Genomic DNA, 27,957 nt, shown 5'->3' with positions numbered 1-27,957 from the left:
CCAATCGTAGACCCCCTCCAGTCGGTTTACGACGCCTGGTCCAGATCGCTCACGTCTACACTCACACAACACGAAAAGCAGATACAGCTCACGGAAACCCCCGACTGTCTACCTAAGCAGTGGACTTACTGGCGCCTCCAGAGTCGGGCTCTGGCGAGCACTGGGCTCCGCCCACTTGTATGTACAGAAAGTAGATTGAGGTTAAAAGTAACCTCGCCCGCTCCACTAAAGTACCGCGGGTATTCACTTGTATGTACAGTGCCATCGCGGCAGTATTGGTTGAAATTGGGCGAGAGCAGAGTTAATAAAGCTCCGTCCAGTTATCGAAAGTATTAAAACCCGCTGCGAACAAAGAGCAGGCAGGAGCGCGCCGAGTCTCAGTCTCGGCCGCTTTTCTACAGCCTTTTTTTTAACAGCCTTTTTTTAAACAGCCTTTTCTCTAAGTGTTTGTATTTTGCTCCAGTCTTCAATAAATTAGTTTTTTACTTCTCAAGAAGTTTGGAGTGGCTGCCCCAACCGGCAACGTGTCGCCGGACGAGTGGACGAAGACGTGAAGTGCCCAGCGTACGATCAGACCAACCGGCCATTCCGACTCCTCCTCCACCTTCGGGAAGCTCGTCGCAGACTCACCAAATGATGGAAGAAACAGAAACATAACAGACGCCTCAAGAAACGCAATCTCGAACTCACACAACAGGCAGCGTAATATGCTACAGAATATGTATAATCAACACAACCATTTACATGCGTCCCCTGAAACACTTGTGGAGCCTCCCCCGTCGCCGCAATTTGTGTGCAAATATCAACACGGCACAATATTGGTAGTGGTTACGAAGGCACTAATTTGAAAATTTTGCTGCTTAGGTACCATAGGCCTCATCTAATATATCAGACTATGGGAGTTCGCGCCTAATGATATAGAGCGTGTATCTGTTCTCGCTTCGGCGAGCGCGGCTTCGGCCGCTTATCTGTTTTTTGAGCAGCGTCCGCTCCGGCGAACGCAGTTGTTGCTGCGACGCGCGTCTTTCCTTTCCTCTCTCTCTCCTTCCTCTGATCTCTTAAAGGGGCCCAGAAACACAATCTTAGTTAACTGTTTTGCCTGTTGATTGCATACAGTGAGTTATAATGGTGCTATTAGCGTCGGTAATACCGCGTACATTCCGTTTTTTAATATTTTAATGTCCTCCCAAAAACAACTTCATGGCTCTGATGGTGTCGCCACACAGTGGCGGGTTTTTAGCAGCGGATATGACATCACCTGGCGCGAGCTTGATGACCGGACAAACAGTAAATACCCTGCAAATTGTGTGAATAAATAGAGACACATTTTGTCACCTGTCTGCGTTTTATATTAGATCAACAAAAACAATTTGTTTGTCTTAGATAAAAGCCCTGCAAAGCAAGTAAAATAAAAATACACCACCAGGGGCGCTCTGGCATGGAAACCACGCTGCCAGTCTCACAGAGAGCAGGCAACCATGGAGTACAAACTTCCGCAACGTGCTCTGGCTGACTGTTTTGATTGGTTGCGCCAGGTGCCGTCATTGGGAGAGCGAAATAGGAGTGGGAAGCCTCGCCAAAATCGAGTTGAGGGCAGCGTTTTGTTTGCTTGTATTTTGAAATTTCTTCACTGAATAACTCCCGTTCCTGTGCATCGATTCCTGTAATTCTTTTTAAGTCAGCATCTGTGTGACATAAAGAACCCACCTGAAGTATAGCCGGTATTCCCCCAGGCAGTGTTTCGCAGCCCCTTTAACTCTCCTCTATCTGCACGTGGCAGCGGTGGTGGCTTGGCTCGAGCCAGTAGCAGGCCCATGCAATTTCCTTTTCATCCTTCTCTCAGTCACAACAACAACAACAACTAATGATCGTATTTTTCTAGAGCGCGGCTGGTCGCGAAAGAAAGAGTACTCAGGGAGACAGCTACGACCAGTAATATAGAGTACGTTTAAGCTGCCATGAAATAGCATGTAATTTTCTGAGTGTTGTGGGAATTTGATTTCTCGCAGGTTTATGTGCAACGCCGTTGTTATGATATCGCCTATATACATACATACATCTTTATTAACTCTCACAAGGTTACATCAGTAACAGAGGAGAGAGGACGCAAGGCAAAAAGCTGCGTTGGTGCAGCTTGAGGGCCACCCTGCGCCCTCTGCCGGCGGTATCGCCTGGCAGCTAATCACAACAGCAGTGGAAGAGCGCACTCACAAGCACAAAAGAAAATACAGCCACAAAATATATACATTAACATTTTCATGACGTTATGCTTCTGTTATCACTCGACATTATTGGACAAAAGAAACTGCTCAAAATTTTTATGTACAGGAAACGCATTTATAATCAACCGAGATACAAATCAAGTAGAAAGAAGATACACAAAGCTATATGTATATATGTTCTAATCATGATGTCAAAATGATGCACATTCAAACAAAGGAACACATTCAAACAAAGGAATAAGTGCTATTAATTTATGCCGTGAAGTCTTTTCAAGTATGATGTTGTTCTTGTGCAGAATATTGAGGTAGTGTGGTAGGCTATATGTCACTGACTGCTTACCGTATGTAGTGCGGCAGAAAGGTACGGACCATGACATTTTGTTCCGGGTGTTATAAGATGGAATCGAACGAATGAGGTTGAAACTTGATAAGAGGAGATCATTCTTAGTTGAAACAGCATTTTTATACATAGAGATTAACTTGAATGGGAATAACTCTGAGAGTTTCATGATACTGAACCTTGCAAAGTAGGAAGCCGTATGAGTACACCATGGCACATTAGCTATTAATCTAATTGCTCGTTTTTGCGCCATTAGAATTTTCATTTGGTTTTGCTTGGTTGTTGTCCCCCAGACCATGAGACAATAAGTTATATGTGGCAATATAAATGCATTGTAAATTAATAATTTAACTCTAGGCGGAAGTGTGTGCCTCTGGCGGCATAGGATGCCATTAATCTTGTTTATTTTAGCGCAGATATTCTCAGTATGTTTATCCCAATTAAGTGATTCGGTCCAAACAACACCAAGACATTTCACAGCTGGCACGACATCAATTTTTTGTTTCCTAACCAAAGGTCAAAATTTGCACGCACCATTCTGTTTTTAGCTCGGAATATTATTGCTCGGAATATTATGGAATATTGAATATTATATATAGCTAGGTTATCGAGCGTGCCATTTTACACGGGCTTTGCAGGCAGGGTAACCTGCGCGTAAATGTGCCCCTATGCAACGAGCACTTGAAGAAGAGAAGTAAACCAAGGATGTTGGACTCTTTGTTTCACAGTGGGAGTTGAACGAAAACGGCGATTCAAGACAGTGATGGATCGGTGCATAGCGAACTCAGCAAAATATTTCAGCGGAAACGAATACTGATGTACAAAAACATGCATGCACTAGTCAGGCATAAAAACATTACAAACATTATAAAAAATTCTGTCCAAGCGCCTAGGATATCGAACGAGATTGTTAACCTCCTCTTTGTGCCACTTGCCCCGCCGCGGTGGCTCAGTAGTTATGGCGCTCGGCTGCTGACCCGAAAGACGCGGGTTCGATCCCGGCCGCGGCGGCAAATTCTAGAGGCCCGTGTACTGTGCGATGTCAGTGCACGTTAAAGAACCACAGGTGGTCGAAATTTCCTGTGCCCTTCACTACGGCGTTCCTCATAGCCTGAGTCGCTTTGGGACGTTAAACCCCAATAGACCAAACCAATCTTTGTGCCACTTAATTATAACTAAAGTTAATGTCGATCGGCTGCCAGCGGACTGCCAAACAAGGATCGCCCCTCTGCGCTAGTTGCCGCCTCCACTGTAGTGCGCTTAGAAAACATGAACCACGTCTCTTGTCCAGTCCTCGCATCTCTGCCTTTGCCTTCGGTTCACATTGCACCCTAGCACGACAGCAAAACAACACGATTTGGCAGAAACAAACAACACCTGCTAACTAAAGTCCTCCCGAAGCTGTGCCTCTCTCCTGGGATTTTCAAGTCTTTAGTGGTCTAACCTCCCGTCGGCGCTTGCCTCATCGCCAAAATCGCTTGGAGACGAGAGTCGTGTCCGTGAGCCGGTGTACTGAGGAGACGAGTGCAACACCCATTACAGTACACTCAAACTGCTACAGGCAGCTCACACCCGCCTTCTAACTACCGCGGCGTCAGCTCTAAAGGATGTCCCATATATGGTATTCGTGAGTGGTTAGTAAGCGAAATTCTCTAATGAAATTTTGAATCTGTGCATGCACTGTATATATGGCAGTCACCATCTGAGATGACTGCATACTCTGTTAGTCGGAAAACATAATTTCTACACAAACAGTAAGAAAAATTCTGAGACGTAATGCTAGCGATATCTTTGTAGTGTGTTATAGTTGCGGTTTGAACAGTATCACACTGAAAGCACAGTGACATCATAATGCTTAATTTATGATGTCACTGTGCTTTCAATGTGAAACTGTTCAAATCGCCGCCGCGGTGGCTCAATGGTTATGGTGCTCGGTTGCTGACCCGAAAGACGCGGGTTCGATCCCGGCCGCGGCGGTTGAATTTCTTTGGAGGAGAAATTCCCGTGTACTGTACGATGTCAGTGCACGTTAAAGTACCCAAGGTGGCCGAAATTCCCGGAGCCCTCCACTACGGCGTCTCTCATACCCTTAGTCGCTTTGGGACGTTAAACCCCATAAACCAAAACCATAATGCTTAATTTAAACGTCAAACTAATTTTTGAAATGCGATTTGGTAATTTGTAACATTAGCATAACTACAGAACTGAGATGTTGTAGTATGACCACCAGTAAACTGCATGACAGTTTCGAACGAAATTCTCGAACTCCATTTTGATGTGCGGCTGCCACGCTTCACGTTGATCTGTTCCCAGCGGCGCGAATCAAGGATCTCAATTTTTTTCACGAGCTGCGACAAGAACGCCCCGTCTAGCTTGACCCACCGTGTCTCCACAGTTTTCTGTAGTAAATGTTGTACCGTGGCGCGACCATTAAACAACGCGATTCGCGACACACTGCTCAGTATTCTAGTACACTAGGATGTCTCGCCTAAGATTTTACGCAATTTTCAAAAATAGGCTTTTTTAGAAGAGCGCGTTTTTCGGCATATAGCATTGTCAGCGATGCAATGCAACAGAATTCAGCTAAGACCTGCTAACTAGCAGCCTGGTTAACTACTATTGAATAGTTAACTTTTTCACTATTACTGTTACGCTCCTTAATTATCGAGAGGAGTGTAGCCCAACCTAACTAATATTCAAATCAGTTTGTATAATTTCGAAACCGCGGTTACCTTCAGCGCCGTAGCCCAACAAATTTTCCCTACATCGCGCCAAAATACATGTGCTTTCGAGAAGCTTGCAAGCAAAGCATCCTCTACAGTGCAGGGAACTCGTTGAAATAGCCCAAATTTGTTCGGCCACAGCGCCGACGGTAACCGCATTAAAAAAATTCTAAGAACTTTTATGGATAATGTTTAGGGCGGGGTATACACGCCTCTCAACAACTAATGAACCTAACAGTAACCGTTAAAAAGCTAACTATTGAATATTAGTTAGCCATCTTGCTAGTTAGCCCGTCTTAGTTATATTTTGACGTGCTTCACTGCTGACGCTGTTATGCCGAAAAAAGCGCATTTCTAACTTAAAAAGCCGATTTTTAAAAAAATGTGTAAAATCTCAGTTGAAACACCCTGTATGGTGTCAGGATTTCCGCCATCATTCGCTTTTAGAGTTAGGCGCCCGTTACTGCGTTTCGCGGCCCTTACAAAAATGACTTTTGAGCTTCAGTTGACGCCTTGTTGAGCTCCTGTTGAATCAACTGGAAACCAACATGAACTCAATGTATGTTGAGCCTACCCAACACCTGCTACACGGAATTTTTGTTGAGCGTAGTCAAGAGATTTACTGTTGAGCAATTTCTGTTGGATTTAAGTTGAATCATCTCAAGGCAGCCGTTTCTAAGCCTAACTAAATGAAATCATTTCGACATCCATCGTGTAAACAGAACCTGATCACATTACACATATTAAGAACGCATGCAGCACCCGCTAAAACTCTCATAAACCGCTCAAAGTCATTTTCTTGCATAGAAAAAAGTGCACTATGCTCATTCAGGCATACCTACTTTGCAGGATTCGTATGTGCTCTCATAAAAAAGGGCGCTTAATTAATACTTTCATTAAGTTCTTTACGAATAAATCAAGGTCGTCAAATAATAGACCGTTGCATATGAACTTCATTACTTCTACTACACATAAAATAAATAAATATTAAGAGTAATAACTGACATAACTTTGCTGATCGGCAGGCCATAACCTGCGCAGGTCCGGACACCCCTGAGTAGGACTATATAAGGGCGAAGCCGAGGTTGCACTAAAGATCAAGATGAACTCCGTCAGTTCTTTCTATAGCCTCGTGTGCAGTACTGTCCCATGCTCTTTATCTGATGGATGTGTAGGATGTGTATGTATATGTATGGATGTGTATGTATATATATATTTATATACATACGTGTTTGTGCGTATGTGTGGAGCGTTACGTCACAGGGGGTGATGGCTTCACGTTAACGAGAAATCGCAGCAATATGAATATACCGCCGAAAATTGCATTGGTAGTCGGTCCATCTGGTGCAATACGAATGCATTCCCAGGATTTTTTGCTTTTTTACCCCAGCCAAGATTCAGAATGGCGTGTTGATTCACTCCCGTAATTCCAACATGAATTCAACATGAACGCAAAGCAGAAATTTCATTGAGAATGCTCAACTCTAGCACAGTGGCCACTTTTCCAATGAGTTTCAACTCGGCCTCAACAATTCACCAACACTAGCCCATCCTGGTCACAACAAAAATTCAACATGGCGTGTTGAGTCTGCTCATGAGAACTTCAACACTGTCTCAAGAAGCATTTTTGTAAGGGGGCGTCGCCCTCGCCGTCGTCGTTGTCCGTTGTAACCAGAAGAGGGTAAAAGCGCAACCTCCTCCCCTCCTTAGCAAGAAACAACAGCAACAAAAAACAGCGCCGTGCGAACGGCTCTCGCCGGCGCGCGTCGTAAAACGGGGAAGAAGGAGCCCATGGAGAGCGACTAGCCTTTTGTGTGTGGCTGCCCCTCTCCGACCGCTCGCCGACGCGGCGCGCGGGGGGATTGCCGTCGGTTGTTCTAGCCTGTCCGAGTCGTTTCTACGCGATGTTGACGGTGAGGGCGTAGCCTTGCGTGCGCTAAGAGATACCCTCCACCTCTTACTCGCGCGACGGCGGCGGCGCCACGACAGAAAGTTCCAGATGCTCCTCGAAGCCACTCCCGGCCTTTGACCAATGAGGACGCGCGCCCAGCGCGAGAAGGAGAAGGAGACTGCACAGCCGACACTGTGTGTATGCATTGATCTCCACTAGGGGGCTGGATGGCGCATTGAGCGCCCGAAAGTTAATCCACCGGAAGTAAGCGGCCTTGTCCCGGAAGTCAGCCTTTGGCAGTGCACAAAATCGGACATCAGCAAGGTTTTTCAGTTCCAGTTTTGTTTTCCCACTTAGCATTTTGTTTTCGCCGTTTCCGTCTTTTTCCATGACAATGCCTACCTGTTGCGCCGTCAACTGAGCGAGGAGACCAGCGAAGTCTTCGGGAAAGACGTTTCAACGAAATCAATTTTTTAATGCTTGACTATATCAAACAATCCACGTATCAAAACTGTAGAGCTCGTAACTTTTGTCTTGTGCTAAGCTTCTTGTTTACGTAACAAGAAACGTTTCAGCCACAGACTACTTTTTCGTCGTGGAGGAATTCTGGGCGTGGAGGCTGAATGTGGGCGGAGCTTCACTGCAGACTTAAGTTGTATCCGACTATAGCACTACACGACACTAGCAGACGACAGGACGTCGCTACGCACAGCAAGTATGGAACCTAGTCTGCTCAGCTCTGTGTCGTCCCGTCGCTGCCGTCGCCAACACCACTCTTTACTGTGATGCACGTTCCCGCGCTCAAGGCCAAGTTATGGCATCAATGGGGGATAAATTTAAGAAAGAATAGATAAAAACCTTCACCAGGCAACTGACTTTGCAGTGACCATTTTACCGAATTATGTTGAGACAAAACCGGAGCGAGGGCTAGGCTGCTATCTGGTGAGGTGTAGACGGGGTTCGGTTGGTTCGCATTAGCGCCTCCAAAAGGTATGGTACTGCTTTTTCGACGGAGCTTGTCATGTACTGTTTCGTATTGTAGCAAGTTAAGACTGAACGGGCTTTTATTCGTGGTGCTTGGTGCAGTTGACTTTTAACAGCGCTTCTCACGCGCACTCCAGCATTCGTATTTCTTGTCAGTCGTTCCTCTCGCACTGTGCCTTTTCTTTGCTACACGAAAATTCGGTTTTATGATGACCTAGCCTCATCGTCATTCCACTACTCCTTCACGCTCGGAAGGCAAGAACCAGACAAGAACATAGTGTTTAATGCACGTACTCCTTCGCCGTGGTAGGGTGAGACCTGCATGCCTGTTTCCTTCGGTTTCTCTGAAATTACAGGGTTCTGCACACAATGCTAACATTTCTCGAGTTCAGCTTGTTTGTTCCTTTCATACAACAGCAGACATTACACAAGAACAACGCAAAAAACTGAGAACGAAAGGGCGAAAGACGCGACTTTTTGCATTGAAATACACAGCAGACACCCGACTTCCGGGATAAGCCTTCCAACTTCTGGTGGCTTCACTAGCGCACGTCACGGAAAGCGGGAATGCGGCATCCACCACATAGTGGAGATCACTGTGTATATGTGCACGTCTGCCTTGACGTGAAGAACAGACAGACGTGGAGCGAGCCTGTATAAGAAGGGCGTTGACCGCCCGAGCCGCCGTTTAAGCTTCAGTGAACAAATTGTGTTATGTTTGTTTGTTTGGCACGAGGTCCATCGGTTACAGCACATGCCATCGCAGGGCAGTAAGTAGTGCACCGCTGCATCGCCGCGCCAGGAGTGGTATTAGGACTCTCAGAGATCTGTGAATGTTATGTAGAGAGTGGCCAATTATGCACGTACGGGCATTAACAGATTAAAGATATCGCGCCATACCCTTACCCTTCAATTTTCTGTCAGTGCAGAACCTGGCTGCGTAACGCTCCTTTGAGGCCATGGGATTGCGTGTGTCGTGCACTAAGTACTAATCAATGTGTATGTACAGAAGCAACATTATGTGAGTATAAACTGCAGTGTGGAAAAGTTCAATTACAATAATGTGTAAACTGTGCTGTGATAACTGTCAACAAAGGACGGGGACTGTGTGTGAAGAGAATTAAATCGCTTGTGAGGTTCTTAATGGCGGAGCTTACGTGCCTTCTAATTAGCGGTTTGTGAGGAAAGGAGATATGGCACAGTTCCTCAATTGCGTCGTGAGGGATGGGAGGAAGGTGGCCGGGTTCAAATCCGGGAACTCCGGCTCAGTAGCCAAGCGTACCACTCAGCCACCATGGCGGTCCTAATTAATAATAATAATAATAATAATAATAATAATAATAATTTTATTTTCCATCCTAGTGATGGAGGAGGTAGGGAGAAAACTCGGCGATCGGCTTGACGAGGCTCCCACCCCCTAGAAACAAAAAAAAAAACAATTGCCGACGATTACGTTACTTCCCAATGCGAAATTTGAGCGCAGCCCATCAGCTGTTGCAGCTTTTCGAGAAATTGAGGCAAAGAATTTGAGTAAGACATGTATGTAGAATTGCAGACAACTTATTTTTTTTCACACATACTCCTTCTTCAAGAAACACTCCACTAACAGTTCTTTATTGTTATGAAGGAAGCTTTGTGGTCGAGGAAATAGATGGATATATGCTCGACTTGCTGCACCAATGCCTGGTTCTCAAAGACGAGGTTTGTGCAAGTATTTCACGAGGTTGCCACAGCCGTGGGAGTCGTTACGAGCGAGAGGAACGGGTTCTTCTGCCGCATATGTGGTAAGAAATTCCTATTTGTCTTTATATCTACATTACACCCACCCTACGACCCTGGCAGGTGGCAGTTAATGGTTGATCGCGAGAGTTCGCTCACCGTTGTCAGCGCTAACGCATACGGCTAGCCCACATCTCTTTCTCATCACCCACGGAATTCAGGCGTCCACTGACCCAGGGAGCCAGTTATGCGCACTTCCTTTCCTTAAAATGATCTGAGTGTAAAACGTTTTCGACGCCAACGCCAATGAACACAATCAACGCCGACGGCCTATGGCTTCAGCGCCGCTTTTCTGGCACAGCAATGTCAATGCCTGCAGCCCACATCTCTCTCTACCAACAATGGCAGATGCAACCTACCAACAATGGCAGATGCAAGACCAGACAACGCGAATGCGAAAAAATCAGAATCGTAACCAAATCCGGCAACGTGATCCCCGAGGTCAGCAAAATCAGGATCCTAGGCATGGTCATCGAAAAGCATGGAAGAAACGGCGAAACCATCGCCCGTCTCACGGCAAAAGCGGCCAACGCTATGCGACTCCTCAAAAGAGTCACTTCCCGGAAGGCTGGCATGAGAGAGGAGAGCCTAATCAGGCTCGTCCAATCCTTCGTCATCAGCCACGTCGCGTACGTTGCAGCCTACCATAGATGGCTGCAACACGAACGCAACAAAATTAATGTAATCATCAGGAGAGCGTACAAGGCGGCGCTGGGCCTGTTCGAGTCCACGAGCACGACCCGCCTCTTACAACTCGGGATCCACAACACGCTCGAAGAAATAGCCGAAGCGCAACGGACCTCTCAACTGGAGCGGCTGTCCACGACCAAAGCCGGGAGGAAGATACTGGACGACCTGGGAATAGGACACTCGAACGACGCGGAGACAAAGCTCCCCGTCCCCGAAGAGGTCCGACGCCAGACCAGAATCGACCCCATACCCAAGAACATGAACCCCGAGTATAACAAGGAAAGAAGAGCGGCGAGGGCCAAGGCTCTCATCGACCTGCACGCCAACGACGAGCACGCGCGGTACGTGGACGCGGCCGAATACCAACGGAACGCCTTCGCAGCGGTCGTCATAGAGGCGTCGACCGGCGCCACGAGGACGGCAGCGAGCGTGAGAGGCGCCGGAGCGGAACAAGCGGAGGAGGTGGCCATCGCCCTGGCCATCGCCGACGCAGACTGCTACACGGTGCTGAGTGACTCGAGACAGGCGGTGCGAAACTTCGCCAAAGGCCAAGTCTGCAGGGAGGCCGAGCGCGTACTACGAGCGACTAAACTGCAAGACCGAAGAGTAAGAATCAAGTGGTTTCCGGCGCACGCGGGCGACGCGTCGGAACGCAGTGCGAACCACAGTGAGACGGCACACGCAGCGGCGCGAGCGCTAACCAACCGCGCCCCGGCAACACACCGTCCAACGTGGTTCGGAGCCAAGGACCGCATGACCGACTACAGCGAAATCACGAAGGCCTACCGCCTGGCTCGCAGGACTCTCCCACCCCCGCACCCGAGGCTGAGTCGAGCGGAGGCGGTACTACTGAGACAGCTCCAGACCGGATCGCTACCGAGCCCGGGACTGATGCATCGCATGTACCCCGAGACCTACCCGACCGATACGTGTAGAGTCTGCCGGAGGGAGCCGGCAGATCAGACGCACATCTTGTGGGACTGCATCAGAAATCCAAAGGAAGCAAGATCAGGAACAATCCCGCCGCGGCTGGAGGCAGCAGCGAAGAGCAACGACCATGACCAACAGCTATGGGCCGTCCAGCAGGTCCTCGGGGCGCTCGAAAGGCAGGGACCCAGCGAGCCGGCAACGGCGAGCGGAGACCCGCGCCGAGTAACGGCAGCCTCGTAGACGACGTAGGCCCTCGTCGGGGCGCGCGAGCGCCCGCTGCAGGCACAAATAAAGTTTACTCCAATCCAATCCAATCTCTTCCTGGAAAACCACTTTTTTTTTTTCGCGCTGGCGCCTTGTCTCGCGCACGGTGCTGAGTCTCGCGTGTCTCAGTCATCGGCTCGAGCTCACGCGCTCGTCGTTTTAGCGAGTAGTTCGAACCGAGGAGGTCGTGGTACGAGAGTGTGTAAGCTTAGAGGAGCCTCTTTAAGCGAGCTGCTAGCCGAGAACAATCTCTAACGATGCTTCACTTCTTGGCAAACCTGCGCAGGCTCTTCAAGACACGTAAAGTGCACGTCGACGGCAATGTCTTCCGCCTTCACACTGTCGTCACGGTGGCATTCCTGATGGCTTTCTGCACGATTCTCACAACCAAAGAGTACGTGGGAACGCCGATCGACTGTCACTGCCCGACGCTGCCCAAAAGCGTGGTGGAATCCTTTTGCTGGGTCGAGTCTACGTTCAGCGTTCGTCCCCTCTTCAATGCGTCGTACAAAGGCAGCGTCGTGTATCCAGGCGCAGGCCACACCCCTCCAGGAAGTGGACTCGAAGACCGCAAGTACCACACCTACTACCAGTGGGTCTGCTTCCTCATGTTCGCCCAGGCCCTCTGCTTCTACGCTCCTCGCTGGTTCTGGAAGGCCTGGGAAGGCGGCAAGGTTCCCGCCATCGTTGCCGCCCTCGACATCCGCTCGGGTGTCGCTCAAGGCAGGACCGAAATCCGGTCGCAGATGGTCGACTTCCTGGTGCTAAACATGAACCGCAACCGCTGTTACCTAGCCAAGTACCTAGTCTGCGAGGGGATCAGCGTCCTGAACGTGGTTGTCCAGATGTGCTTCACGGAATACGTTTTGGGAGGAGGGTTCTTGAGCTACGGCTGGGACTTAGTCTGCTGGCATCGAGGAGGGGGCCGTGAGTTTGCGAGTCCGGCCGTGATGGCGTTCCCGCGCGTCGCCATGTGCACGTTTGTGTTGTACGGTGAGTCTGGTGCCCTCGAGAACCGCGAGGCCATCTGTGTTCTCCCGCTGAACATTCTTAACGAGAAGGTATTTGCCTTTCTGTGGTTCTGGTACGTGCTGCTGCTGTTCACTGGCGCTCTGGCTGTGGTCTACCGTGTGCTGCTGTTGGTGAACGCGCCGCTCAGGCGTCGCCTGCTCAGCTGGCGCTTCCCGGACAGCCAGGCTATCGCGGCAGTCGTGTCGTCCATGTCTGCCGGCGACGTCTTCCTCCTCAGCCTGGTGGGGCAGACCGTGGACTCTGTCGTCTTCAGCCAGCTGGTCGCCGAGCTGTCGCGAAGATTGGTCAAGGTGCCGCCTGAAACTACATCGGCTCAGGGGCCGAACTCAGTGCGCAGCTAGATGCCTTCTTCCGGCGTACTCATCCCCAGACCTTGGTTTTGAGGGATGCAATTTTGCCCCTTTTTCCTGTTTCGAAAAGTTTAATATAAACGTGTTTCCACAAATACAGGTTAATGACTGTCTTAAGTAAGTCTACACGCACACGCACCCGCACACGCACGCACGCACGCACGCACACACGCACGCACACACACACACACACACACACACACACACACACACACACACACACACACACACACACACACACACACACACACACACACAGCCGCCGCGGTGGCTCAGTGGTTATGGTGCTCGGCTGCTGACCCGAAAGACGCGGGTTCGACCCGGCCGCGGCGGTTGAATTTATTTGGAGGAGAAATTCTTGAGGCCCGTGTACTGTGCGATGTCAGTGCACGTTAAAGAACCCCAGGTGGTCGAAATTTCCGGAGCCCTCCACTACGGCGTCTCTCATAGCCTTAGTTGCTTTGGGATGTTAAACCCCATAAAACCAAACACACACACGCACACGCACACACACCCTCTCAGTCAGTCGCAACTGAGCTAAGCCACTGCCAGAAGCCTAGCATCTGGACTTGCAGTAAGCCACAGCGATGAATTGCACAAAGCGATGTGGTTGCGAAAACCATGAAAAAGCAGAGCCCCTTGTACAAGAAATGAAGCTTGAAAGCACGAATTGATGGGCGAGTTGGTTATGCATGCATATACGATGCATAACCAACTCGCCCATCACTTCGTGCTTTCAACCGACCATTGACCACAGGTGCTACTGCTGGAACCTTTTTTAAAGCGAAAGCTTTACTACTTGCACTTTCAGCCTTTGCCGTGGCGCGGCGGTGCCACCACCACCGGCGCCTAACGCCTGCGCTCTCCGCTAGGAGTGCAACAGGTGCTTTGTGACGTCACGCCGAAGAGAAGGGCAACCGACTTGCGCCGTCGCAAGCCGCGGCGGTGCCACCACGGCGTGGCCTCCGCGATCGAAGCGCGCTTTTGAGCAACGGCGCGCGCCGCCGCCGGAGCATAGGGTGCCTGGATGCTCGCCCTCGCCCCCGCTCCGTTCGAGCGGGGGCGAGGGCGCGCATCCAGGCACCCTACCGGAGCAGATCGCGGCGGCCACGACCCCGGGCGCCTAACTCCTGCGCTCTCCGCTAGGAGCGCGATTGTGGCGTTACGCTTAAAGCCCCTCGAAATTATCGAGGGGCTTTAGTTACGCTGAAGAGATTTAGGCTCGACTCACGTCGCTAGAAAGCAGTAGCTGTGCCAACCACCAGCGCCTTAACATTGCTTCGCGGCGATGCCGCCTACCACTAGGGAGGCTCGTCGTAATGCGCGTAAAAGAGAGCGGCGAGCTACAGAGACCGAGGAAGAGCGTGAAACAAGACTCGCTAAGCGACGTGCCCAGTATGCGGCTCGGCGAGAACGTGCGAGTTATAGATTAGACAAGTGATCACCACAGCAGCACCAAGTTGTTCACACAATTAAGCACCACAACAGCACGACCATCATGTGAGCGAGGGCGTAGCCATGGGTATTGCTTTCGCGATTTCCCGGCTTAACCAAGTTGAGCCACAGCCATTTTTTTGACCATGAACAGGAAATAAAAAAAATGGCTGTGGCTTAGCTCAGCTAACCCTGGTTATGCAAGCGAAAGTCACGGTTGCATAACCAGCGTGAAATGCTGCTACCTATTGCTGCAGTGCCGCGTGTCTGCCACAACGTTAGCGCTTACGCATGCAGCCCGCATCTCTCTCTCACCACCGCCACGTACCTCAAAGAGCGATTCAGGCGTCCACTGACCAAGGGAGCCAGTTATGCGACTTCCTTTCCTCAAGAACATCGGAGTCCAGAACGTCAACGCCAACATCAATCAACACAATGAACGCCGGCTGCCTATGGATTCAGTGCTGCGTTTCTGGCACAACGTTGTCAATGCCGTCAATGCCAACGCTTGCAGCGCACACCTGTCACTACCGCCACGTATACCTTAAAGCGCGAATGAAGTGCCAACCAACGTAACTAGAACAAGTAACTTTAGTGTCCACTGTCCCAGGGGGCTGGTTATGCGCCTTTCCTTTGCTTTCGAAGCTCCCTCTTTTCATCGGTCTCGGCTGCCCGTTTAGCGCGTTTACACTCCATATCGAATGCTAAATCCCTCGCGTGGTTGGCAGTGTCGACCAGATGATCAGAATAGGATCGATTTCTGCGAGGACGTCGGCTCCGGTTAACTTACTATGTCCGTAGTGAGACACTCGGTAGGCAGCGCGCAGAAATTGAAAATTGGAAATGAAAATTGGGATATTTTTCATGGGATATGGGCTAATGAGCTATCATGGGCTAATGGGATATTTATCAGTGCTGTAGTGTGCCTACGGCAACAGATAGGTGCACAAAAACATCTTTAATTTCAAGTGCACGGTTTGCAAAAATTGAACCAAGCAATACAGGCAAAAACTCACAACCGACTTAAAAGAACTGACAGCTGACTGACTGAACTGACTGACAGCTGTGAAATTTTCAGCCACCTCGCGCAAATATTGACCAAGATTCTAGAGCATGTCCCCTTAAATGCCCTGCCTCTGAACCACTCCGATGTTCACTTTTGAGCTGGTGTTGCACTAATATTTTCTCTTTATACTTTCTCGTGAAGCATAAATTTGCGATGAAGGGCAGCTTGGACTTACGGCCAGGTGCCGCAGTCAGGCGGATCACACCACGCGCATCGATCTTTCAGATCCCGCACATGCTCAGAATCGTACATTTATTCCAAATGGCTAAGTCCGCCCGAAACGTTACGTGCGAGGCAAGTCCCGTTTTCATTTACAACGAAAAAAAAATCACGTCGTGCCAGAGGTTATCGCCAATACAAAAAAATATCAATATTCACACATACAAAGTCGACAATGATGACTACTAATCTGCTAGAGTTTCGCTCTTGTACATTGCATGGTGGCTACTGTGGCTATAAAGATGCTACATGTGACATTATGCAGTACTGTGCTGTGCGGGATATTAAATACGCGACGTGAGCGGCCTCTTGCGGCGGTCGCCTCGACGCTTTCAGAAAGAAGGGAAGGAGGAGGTGATCTTCCGGCCGTTGAGCTTCTGGGGTGGCCGAAAGTTGTCGGAGAGCGAGGAACCTAGCCTACGCCCCTCCAGTCGGCGTAGACGCTGCATCTGCGACAGGGAGGGGAGGTTGGCGTAAGTTGACATCATCTCATGTCATTTAGCGCGGGATTGGCGTTACTAGCGGACTTTGAAAATGATGTTAAGGTGGAAGCCTTTTATGGCTCTCGACCGCGGCCACGGTCACCAAAGGTGTCTTCCACGAATAACGCGGCAACTAATCAGGATAGGAGAAAACGAATGGCAGCATCAGATAGAGGGGACAAAATGTAACCCCACGCCAAGTTTGATTACTGTAGAGTGATTAGTTAATTAATTATAGCCAATTATATCAAAGAAAGCAAAGAAAACGAAATGTGTCGATATAGCGGAAGTGTTGATATAACGACGGAAACGATATGACGTCACATCCACCGGAAGTCGTCACAGCCTAGTGAAAATTATCACAGAATGGGCGGGAAAACGCCGGATTTGTGTAAAATTAGATTGAAAAATGTCTAATTAAGCGTAATTAGTACTGAAGATCACCGAAAAATTTATAATTTGGGTAAAAATTGCTCAAAAACGATGAAAAGCGGATGATGACGTCACATCAGACGAAAGGACGTCGAAGAAGAGCTGCGCATGCGCAGTGAAATGAATTCAAGCGCGGCAAATTCATATCAGTGCAATGAGTCGAAAACGGCTTTCGCCTTCCCTCACTTCCTCCAACGAATTTTTTCCACCACTTTCCCAACCACAACGCGCGCACTTGGCCGTACCAGGGTCTCGGAGACGAACGCGGGCTTGCTGAAGACGATCCAGCGGATGGGCTCCGTGCACGGTGGCATGGTGAGTGACCCACGGTACGTGAAGAACTCGGCCCGGCCCGCGGGCGGCATCAGCTTGTCCAGCGTCAGCTGGAATGCGGCCTTGTTCGAGCTTCGCGCACCGTCCAGAAGGCGGCGCACCATCCACGGCAGCAGACGGCGCAACGAGCGACGCCGAAGCCTCTTGGGTTCCAGCGGACCGAGCATGGTGCGCACTGCCTTCACCGAGTCGAACTCGACGAACGTTAGCTACGTCAAAGAGCGGTTAAGGTGACGTCACAGTCAGCGCTGTGTCTGAGACTATAGGGACAAGGCGAAAGCCTGCGCGTGCTTCTAATCCGCTGATTGCCACCTGCTCAAATTAGCACTGTGGAGGCTAGCTAGGCCTTGTGCTCTGTCATGGCGGCCGTGGCTTCACGTGCGATGAATCTGTTAGCATTTGCATGAGCAACCCTTAGTACGGTCCTCAACAACTGTCTCCGCCACTGTTTAGCCCCGGTAAGCACTGTCAACAATATGCACTGGCCAGACAACCGACCAGTTCTATCGTTTTCGTCTAATTCACAACGGTGTGTAGTTGTTCCTTATCTCGGTGAAGCTGTTCCTGTTGTGCTTTGGGCGTCCGGGCGCAGCTTCGTGTGCCTCACCCACGCTCTTGTGTGAAGGTGCCCCGAAGCCAACTGGAAAGTTAGGATCCTAAGTTCTCCCAACGCTGCCCTAAGTTCTCCCAGAGAATGCTCGTAGGAACACTGTTGAATGTTTTTCCTCTGAAGAGGTCAAGAGCATCAATAAAAACGTGACATCATCTGTGCAGCGCAGTGGGAAGAATGCAAGAACCTTTAAGGCTAACTTTAAGTACAGGAGATTTTTGATTCGTCGGATGAATGAGTGGCAGCGGGAAGCACGATTCTTCTTTTTTCCTCAGACACCGTAGTCGGTTGTAGGTATATGCCCAACTGAAATCTAGCTTTAGTTGTTGTTCGTAAGCCCGCTTTCCCAGATTTCGGCCACGTCCACCTTTCGTGCCTTTATCGTGCGCAGTAGGCAAATGAAAGCTCATGTTTTGGTCTACGCTCTTCTGTGGTTTCATTCTAGTTATGTGGTTGACAGCCAGCCAGGTCTCAATAAGAAAAAGAGAGGGAGACTTTAATGAGTAAAGGAGAGGTCTGCCTAGTTATGGGCCTGGCATGCTACTCCAGAGGTCTCAATAAGGAAAGACCACATGACATACGAGGTCTGTTAGAAAAGTATCCGACTTTATTTTTTTTTGCGAACACCTGTTGGATATGAAACAAGCGCGCTTACAGCAGCCGACCTTGAACCCTCGTGCGCATGCACGAATTTTTTCCCGCCTGCCGATAGCGTCAGTCGCTGGGAAGCAGCGTTTGAGTGAGGCAGTGCGCAGTGCTCTCGTCGTTTTTTTTGTTGCAAGGAAAATGGCGGAGCGAGAGGAGCAGCGCTACTACCTCAAATTTTGCCAGAAACTTGGCGATAGCAAAGTGTAAACCATTCGAAATGTTCACACGGCTTTCGGTGATGATTCTGTGAGCAGCACACAGATTAAGCAGTGGTGCAACTGGTTTAAAGACGGCCGCACATCTGTGGAGAGAGAGCCACGCTCCGGTCGGCCATCAACATGCCGAAATGACCAGGTAATTGCCGAAGTGAACGCTGTGGTGATGCGGGACTGCTGTGTGACTATCCGAGAAATTGCGGAAGAGGTGGACATCAGCAATGTTTCTGCACATTCCATTATCACCGAAGATTTGGCCATGGAGAGAGTTGCGGCGAAATTCGTGCCGAAGCTGCTGACGGTGGAGAAAAAGCAGCTTCATGTTGAAGTCTCACAGGAGATGCTGGATTCCACAAACAGTTATCCTGACTTCACCGACGCCGTAATCACTAGTGACGAGTCTTGGGTGTACGGGTACGACCCGAAAACCAAATCCCAGTCGTCACAGAGGACGCATTCCACGTCACCAAGACCAAAGAAGGCCCGCCAAGTGCGCAGCAATGTCAAAGTGATGCTGACTGCTTTTTTGACTCCCTCTGTGTGGCACACCACGAGTACGCACCCCACAGGATCAAAGAATGACTAAAGAGTACTACAGGGATGCCCTCCATCGCCTACGTGGTGCTGTGCGGCGCAAGAGACCGGAATTGAGGTCAACAAGAAATTGGCGCATCCCTCGCGGCACTGCTCCTGCACATTCCTCGCATTTGATTCAGACTTTTCTGGCGAAAAACCAGACTACTGTAGTTCAACAGGCTCCTTACTCTCCTGATATGTCCCCCTACGACTTCTGGCTGTTTCCTAAAATCACGAGGCCATTGAAAGGAGCGCGATTTCAGAAAAGAAAGGACATTATGACTGCAACGACAGCAGAGCTAAATTCCATTCCGAAAAGGGCCTTTTCGGAATACTTCCAACAATGGCAGCACCGCTGGGAGATGTATATGGAGTCCCAAGGAGACTACTTTGAAGGTGATTAGGTTTCTAACGCTCCAATTATGCCAGTTTTTTTTCTTCGGCCAAAGGTCGGATACTTTTCTAACAGACCTCGTATACACATAAAGTCTCCCTTTAACCAAGCATTTGGGCAAGTACTCTAAACGCAGGGGGAAGTAGTACCGTGTCTGACTCGTAGCCGAAAGGTCAGGGTTTCAATTTCCGACTGGTTATCCCAATATTCTTTTCATCGCAGTTAATTTACTTTATATACCTACACGTCCTAACGACGTTTGAGTCATGTTGCGTCCTTCTAATCACGAGTTTGCTAAAGTTTTAATCACTTTTCAAATCTGCCGCTCCCCGTGTGACGTAGTCACCCACCTTTTTGACCAATCAGGAGCTTTCACTCACACGGCCATCGATGCCGGATTTTTTTGCAGGGCTGCTGCATTACGCTGCCGCGTAAAATGAAGCAAACAGTAAGAACGGGGAAACAAGGCATACCTGATATAGGGTTGCGATAACAGCCAGTCCGTCCTTCTGCTCTGACGCGTCTCCGGCTGCGTACTTCTCGTTCGTGTACACGAACTGCGACTGAAAACAAAATAAAAGAACAGAAATAGAGAGAGACGAATATTCGATAACAAAGAATTAAGAAATGACGGTTGATTTAGCGTGGTTAGACCAAATGCGAGTTAGGTGTTGTTGTTGTTGTTAGTGGCTATTTATTGGTAATAAGAAAATAAAATGTGAAGGAATAGATGTCGCTAGCCGCGGTATCTGCCATCGAAGTCTGAAGCACCTGAGCTGCGGCTAGCGAGGATAAAAGGAGACGGAGAGAACAGGGAGAAGGAAAGAAAGGGGGGAGCGATAGAGGAAAGGCTAGGGGTAGGGCGGCAATATACACTATCTACAAATACAGATAATAAAAATAAAAATAAAATTAGGTTTTCACTTCAGTTTGGTTTTCGATTCAAGGTTCGGTTCAAGAGTGCCGATTAAAGAGTTCAAGAGAGTGCCGGTTCAAGTGCAAGGTTCAAGAGTGCCGAGTGCAGCTATGCTTTGCGTTCTACGCATGCGCACCTTCGACTTATGCCTCAAGAGTCGCCATCCGTTTGCTGATCGTTGAACGACGTAGGCCTATCGCTTCACGAGTCAGAATCGGATAAATGCGAAAGCGTCGCGTTGCACACCGCACCTCCATGGGATAGGCTGTGCCGTCGATGCGGTGCTCGGAGCCCTGGCCCGGGCCAGAGCCCCAGTGGAAGAGCGCGTGGCGGAACACAAAGGTACCGGGCAGGCCACCGCCGCTCACCGTCCGATTCGTCTTGTCCGTCGGCGACGCCCTGAGAGTCACTGCGACGCCACAGCCAACCGGATGAAAACGACGAAGATTGTTGCTTGGTTTGGCTTATTGGTTTATTGGCGTTTAACGTCCCAAAGCGGCTCAGGATATGAGGGACGCTGTAGTGAAGGCCTCCGGAAATTAAAAGCACGGCATGCTCTATAGCTTTTCATTTGGGTGGCATATTACATAAAATGCATACTATATGAAATATACGCTGCGTAATACATATCCAACCCTGTGTTTTGCGCATAACAGGTGATATACGGATGCGCCAAAAATTGAATATTATAACTAACACTTGACAGTTACGTGGTAAAGAGATTGGTTTATTGGGGTTTAACGTCCCAAAGCGACTCAGGCTACGAGAGACGCCGTAGTGAAGGGCTCCGGAAGGGTTCGACCACCTGGGGTTCTTTAATGTGCACTGACATCACACAGCATACGGGCCTCTAGAATTTCGCCTCCATCGAAATTCAAACGCCGCGGCCGGGATCGAACCCGCATCTTTCGGGTCAGCAGCCGAGCGCCATAGCCACTGAGCCACCGCGGCGGCTTCCGTGGTAAAGAGAGGGCAGATGGGGAAGCCTCAGGCAGGTTGTCAACGTTACGGGAGACGTCCCATCTATTCCTCGTATAGTGTGGTAGGAGCACGCACGTACTGAGGTAGAAATGCTGATAGTGCCATCTCGCTGCGTTTGTCTGCTCTCTGTTTGTGTACATGCAAAGTGCAACAGCCCACGAAAAGGGAGCAGCACTTACAGGTAAGGCCGTCGTTGGTGACCATGAAGTTTTGGAGCGGCTCCTCGTGTCCCTGGAACTGGAGCGGCTTCAGGGCGACGTCTTGGACCACATGGAACGTCTCGATGTTCACCGGCGACTGCTGCTGTCCGCCACACGAGTTGTTCCTGATGCACGCCAGATGGGACCACGACCACGGCTCTGCGAGGCGCGTGGCCACAAGGTCGAAAACGGCGACATTTCTATCACCCCCCCCCCGATCTCTGCCCCTGGTCGAATGCCAAAGATGTCTGCAAAGGTCCAGATCAGTTTTATTTTCTTGCGCGGAAACAAGAAGACGTCACTGTCATGATTTCATCGACCAGAAAACAAACATACTAGACAATGCCTCGCGTGGGTTTTATTTTCAGGCATCACTGAGTTTGCTTTTTCAGAGACAGATGGCACAGCAGGGCAGTGGTTTGAGACGTCACATTTACAATAACGGTAAGGGTCTCTACTTTCTCTTTCTCATTGTGATTACTTTCTTTTTGTGGGAACTTCAAACATCTCTATTTTCTTGCCGAAAGCCTCCCAAAAGTCATCAGTGTTAACGCTAGCTGCTCAGTTATTTCGTGTCCATTCGTTTTTCACTCTCATGTCACGCAAAAGTGACAATTTTCAGATGTCCTAATCCTTGTATGATATTGAAATTAGAACAAACTGCCCCGAGAGCTGATGCCAAGCCGATGGCACCTTCGATACATATTTGCAAGGGAGTTGTCTCTATACCACTGCGTTGAGTAGAGGCCCGCTGTTACGGAGTCCTATACGCACCGGGATTGTTTGTTGGAGATGATAGACGCATCAGTGCGAGCGCTGGACTTACGATCATTGTCATAGCTCCAACAGACCGAGCCCGCTCCTGAGACGATGGAAGGGAAAGAAAGGCGGTAAAAAAGGGACAGGAAAGAAAGGCTGTGAGAGGCTGACCTCCTCAGTAGCAATATACAAAATTACAAGCAGAAAAACAATAAATTCGCGCATTTTGTGAGAGGTTGGTCTCCTCAGTAACAATATACAAAATTACAAGCAGAAAAACAATAAATTCGCGCAGTTTGAAACGCCGAGTAACAAGCCCCAAATGCCATTGAGAGAAAGCTAAGCGCAGTGTGCATGTGCTTGAATGCGCAAAGCCAGCAAGCGAGTCGCGAAGCGCTATGCAAAGCAACAAAAAAAGGTGTAAAGAGATGCGTAGGGATCAGCATTCCGTCAACCTGCGAATGTAAGAAAAAAACAAGAATGTAGAAAGAAAAACAAGGAAGCAAAAACGATGTTGTGAGAGAACGAACTACAAGTAAGAAAGCGAAGCGTCGTGAGAAGTGGGTAGGCCTTACATTATGTAGCGCAGCAGACATTCTGAACATCTTCCGGGTCAGCTGGCATTAGTGGGGGTCGAGTCTGCAAACAGTAAAAATGCAAGATTATCATGCAGGCTAGAGGGACACACTATAGCGACTACTTTAATTCCCCATCTTTACAGCACATTGCCGGATGCTTTAAAGAAATAACAGTATAGGTAAGTGAAGTTTAACGTCCCGAAGCTGCCCGTATTAAGAGACGCAGCATTGGGGGCTCTGGAGTTCTCTTACACGCTCTAACATCACGCAGCACATGGACGTTTTCGCATATCATCTCCATCGAAATACGACCGCCATGACCGGGATTACACTTAACCCTTTAAATTACGACATGCGTGCCGAAAGAACTTAAATACATCATGAGGATAGGGGATTCCGCCTAAGTATGATAGAGACTGATCGCAAAGAAAAAATTATAAAATGGAAGGCGACGAATCCTGATAGCAGTTCTCGTGCGCCTCGAACCATGCAGCCTGCTTCTTTGCTCTAATCGTGGAGGCGGCTTCTGCCTGCTTAAAAGCTGCTGAACATTTTCTCTTCCATCGTGGTGGTCCATATAGTTGATGATCCCATTCCTCCGTGTACACACAATCGAACAAGACTCATAGGAAGCATTACTCTAGCTTCGTCAATCGCGTGTAAGCATTTTCAGCAATCTATTGGACTGCCTACTGAATCATTTGCGCGCATAAATACGTACGTTTTAACCGCCTTGTGCTTCCAGATGTCCTGGCAACTGCAATTACAATTGTTGTTGTTGTTGTTGTCCTCTAGATAATGGCGCGTACCCACTGCGGGGGATTGGCCAAGACACAGGCGGCAACTCTATCAGTTGCAATTACAATCACCTGCGCCTGCCCTGTTTTATCTGTTTTCGTTGTCTTCTTCTAGACAGTGCAGTAAAAAAGTCTTCTTCTCCACATGAAAAGACTTCTTCGCAATCTTCCTCTCCATCGTATTATTCAGGGGAAATAAAAATGTGCGGAAATGTGCATAATTTGACAATTTATTTTATATATTGGTCATAGATTAACTAAAAAGCATTTGATTCAGTTGGCAGTCGTGCAGGAATTGAGCAACCCAGGCTTGAAGGAAGCTTGTGCAAATGCGGTGATAAATATTCTATGAACTGCGCAGCGATCATAGGCTGCAGGAAGAATGAGGAAATGTAGATCAGAAAGGGTGTTAGGCGAGGGCACGCAGTCTCAGCGCTGTTGTTCATTGGGTGCATACATAAGGTATCTAGGATGACAGACTGAGAGTGCGAAAGTTAACCGATAAAACATTAACAAACTCTGATTTGTTGATGGCGTGTAAGACTGAGGTTACTAAAAATAGACTGCAAAGGTTGGCTCAAAATTTCTTCTGAGGTATGTCCAGCTGCAGTTTAAGTTCGGCAGCGAGGTGCTCTGTCAAGGCAGGCCGGGCACTGACCGAAGGTCCAAGCCACGGAAAAGAAATTACCAGGTGAACAAAATGGATCGAACTGTGCTTGACAGGCCCATTCAAATTATGAACTGGAGCCTAGAGACCTGCATCAGAAGAACAGTACATCATGGATGTTATACGATCGGTACTCACCTATGGAGCCGGAACGTAGAGGATGACGAAAAAGCCTGAAAATAAACTGTGGAAACCCAAACGTTGAATTTATAGGAAAATTTCTCAAGTTTATCGTTCTTTAAAACTACAGCGGCGGTCCTAATGAAGGAGACACGGCTCGGCGCCTCAAGAAGCGATTACGGGGTTTCTCCAAAATTCGCGGATTTTACGAAACGTCTACGGCAGACGCTTCCCTCGGTCCGTGACAAAAAATGCTACACGCCTTTAATTACTCGTTTCAAGCTTTGTGAACAAAACAAAGCCAGACTTGTTTTGGTGGCCGCGATACAACTATTCGCGATGAAGCTCGAATCAAGTATTTTTTATTAATTTATTTCATATTGCACATAATATCACAGATCCCGACGATAAATTGATTGCTCTCATGGCTTTGCATTGGGGAAGGGTGAACATTCTGATTGCTCTATACTGTGGCTGAAAATAACTGCGGTAATTACACATATAAGGTGATAGTGCCGCAAGATGTTGCAATAATCGTTATTTGTTTGAATGCGTTCGCTAGATGTGCTTTGGTGTCCTAAAAGCCAGAATGATCTTTCAGCGCCACTAAGCTGAGTCGTGTGCTGTGCCCAGCGTACTGTGCAGCCATTAACTTCCAAGCGTGCGGTGTTTTGAGGTCATTCGCTGCAGGACCTTAGTATGAACTTTCCGTCAGAATGTCCGCACATGGCTTCGCTGCCCGTGCGATCGCTCCAAGCCGGTTTTCAGGCAACTTGGTTGCAACTCCTTTGTATAGCCCATAAGGAAAAAAGAGAGGCTTATTTGTAGAGCTTGAGGGGATGTTTGTAGCGCGACAAAAACTCACAAGGGACAGAAGATGAACGGGACAAGCGCTACTCTGAACTGGTTTATTCAAGATTCGATCGCACACATTTGTACATTTCCCTTCTCCTTCAAGAACATAATCACGAGAACACTCATGCGAATGACACGCAAAAAGAGAGAGAGGTCGAGGTTTGTAGAGGTCATTCTTGCAGGTGAACGAAAAAAAAATCCTCGGCATCAATTCTGCATCGGTTCTGCTGAGCTCGCTTGCATAACATTCCAATTGCTTCATGCAGTCTATACGAAGGGAGCAACGCTCCCGAAACTTTATTCCTTTTTGATTGTGTTTCAGTTACCAGTGAACTTCATGAACCATGGTTCCAGACCAGATGGTGTGCCGTCAAACTGTCGACTAAATTCACGTCCAGCCGCACATGTCTGCGTTGCGATAAAGGCCACGCATGTCTTTACACGCGGACACTGCATACCTGGCCACGTAGGTAGGAGGCCAAGTTATCCGTATTATATAGAAGAGTTAGCAAAAACATGAACATGGGGAAGGGGACGGAGAGGTAGATGAAAAGCAAGGTGGTATAAAGTCTAAACACGAAAACGCCTATATGGGAATAAAAATGGGAATATGCTGTCTTCTACCACACACCCTTGCATAAAATGGTGGGCTATAGAGGAGAGCTCACTCTCTTTTTACTTCTTTCTGTTTGGATTGTAGTCTCGTTAAAATACCTGTGGGTTTCTACGTGAGCTCCCTTGAGAGGAAGAAAAACAGATAAAAGGCGTGGTATTTTTTAACGTTTTGAGCAGCTGTCAGCCACCGCCGGTGTCTTGGCCAATATCCCGCAGTGGGTACGTGCCATTATCTTCTTAAGGACAACAACAATAACAACAGTAATCCGTCAGGAGTCGGAAGTGCGGTCAGTGGAAATACATTTCTGTAGCAGTAGCAGGAGATAGAGTGTCAATGGTGTATTTGAATTTTTTTTTTGTTGTACAGAAAGCATTTCGCGGTTTGAAGCTACTTCTAAAGAGAAGTTATAAGCAAGCAGTGCTTAGAATTAGCGGGAAAATTGTGGTATGAAAGCCCGGGGAGATATAAACAATTTGTTCCAGATATGGCGTTTGTAGCCTTAGTATGCGCTGACAAGGGCCCAAATAACTGCGGCCCCTAAAAACATGCGTGACGAGGAGCATTGCCCCGCTTGCAACAATGGTAAGAGAGATCGACAGCCATTTGAGCTAACTGCCTATCCGCACGACCTTGGACTTCTGGGGAAATGTCAAAATATTTTTGCAGCCTCCCTCGAAATGTCCTTGTATCCGCTCCGATTCCATGACCCCAGTTTTTCTATATTTATTTTTGCAACTATTTCTTGCAGCTTTCTATGTTCGCGTCTCTCTTCCTGTACACCGACGACAAAAATTGGTCATTGGTAAAAAGTCCCCCCTCTCTTTGAGCTAATCAAGGATCGGCAAGATAAAATCGGCCAAGCGACCATACGGCGAGAAACCGAACGTTGTTCTCGGCCTCAAAGGGAAAACGTGTTTCAGGCTTCAAATGTAAACGATACAACGTCTCATTCCAGAAATTGCTATCTGGGCTACTTATTAAGTTAGAGGCTACGTGAGACGTGTTTCCACCTATATGAAGTTAAATTAGAAACAATATTAGATGTTGAGCAACAATTGCATCGACAACCATCACGTCAGTAGTGCCAAGTTGAAAACATGCTGATGGCTTCAATCTTCCCACGTACAGCAATCGGGCGTGGTTCATGATAAAATTCGCTGATTCGTCGAAGCAGTGATGACATCACAGGGTCACGTGAAATGCGCCGTGCTTAGTCAGCGGGGTGTGCGACGTCATGAGACAACGGGAAAGGGCCGAGCTGGCAGGTGCGCTAGCAGTTGGTAACTGGCAGGTTATATAGCTGAGCACTTATTGGTCAGCGGGGTGCGTGACTTCATGAACAGCGTGACATGGCAGAGTTTGCAGGTGCGCTGGTCACGTGTCATGGCCGAGCGCGGTGGCGCGCTGGGCGGCAGTTGGCAGGTGTTATTGGTTGTATGCAGAAGTGCCAAGGCAGCTCCTCGTATCAGGTTGGAATGGAGCCAGAATCAACGCCGCGTGTGTCTAGTGGAAAATCCCCCAAGCGGAGAGGGTGACCACAGAAGAATGTCGCTGACAACTGACTATCGGCGGCTGCACAGGCTAATCGCATGCGGCAAAGCACCAATGATGGAGGAGGAGCGTATTTCAGGCTTCTATGCTATCGCATTCTCAACTCGTAATGTAATTAAGTGGAACCTAAATTTTTATTACTGTCGTTTCGCGCAGCATAATTTTCATTACTGCCGTCTCGATCACCTACTTGAGCAGCTAAAGCCGAGTCGTTCTACTTTGCATTTTTTTATATGCGTGTGTAAAGCTCAGAAAAGTTTGTGCAATACTTGCCGCAGACCATGCTACAAAACAGTACAACTT

At 48.6% G+C, this 27,957-nt stretch overlaps 2 protein-coding genes across 2 annotated transcripts in view; one reads left to right on the top strand and one right to left on the bottom strand.

Moving 5' to 3' along the window:
• Window positions 1-11,879: 11,879 nt before the first annotated feature.
• LOC149363736 (innexin shaking-B-like) lies at window positions 11,880-13,289 on the top strand. The gene has a single exon (XM_089569976.1). The coding sequence runs from the start codon at window positions 12,081-12,083 to the stop codon at window positions 13,194-13,196; it is 1,116 nt and encodes a 371-aa protein (XP_089426102.1). The 5' UTR covers window positions 11,880-12,080; the 3' UTR covers window positions 13,197-13,289.
• A 2,759-nt stretch (window positions 13,290-16,048) lies between these two features.
• The window catches only part of LOC149363735 (uncharacterized), a 20,974-nt gene continuing 9,065 nt past the window's right edge, over window positions 16,049-27,957 (bottom strand). The window contains exons 6-11 of the mRNA XM_089568595.1: window positions 22,538-22,641; window positions 21,691-21,870; window positions 20,782-20,939; window positions 20,088-20,177; window positions 17,084-17,380; window positions 16,049-16,373 (exon numbers count right to left, since the gene is read on the bottom strand). Of these exons, the coding sequence (XP_089424721.1) occupies window positions 16,257-16,373; window positions 17,084-17,380; window positions 20,088-20,177; window positions 20,782-20,939; window positions 21,691-21,870; window positions 22,538-22,641 (946 nt within the window). The 3' untranslated portion in view covers window positions 16,049-16,256. The remainder of the gene's footprint in view (window positions 16,374-17,083; window positions 17,381-20,087; window positions 20,178-20,781; window positions 20,940-21,690; window positions 21,871-22,537; window positions 22,642-27,957) is intronic.

The sequence above is a fragment of the Amblyomma mixtum genome, chromosome 2, assembly GCF_055824585.1.
Source record: "Amblyomma mixtum isolate Tamu chromosome 2, ASM5582458v1, whole genome shotgun sequence".
NCBI lineage: Eukaryota > Metazoa > Arthropoda > Arachnida > Ixodida > Ixodidae > Amblyomma > Amblyomma mixtum.
Note: the sequence above shows the minus strand (reverse complement) of the source record. Positions and strands in the feature narration are given on the sequence as shown.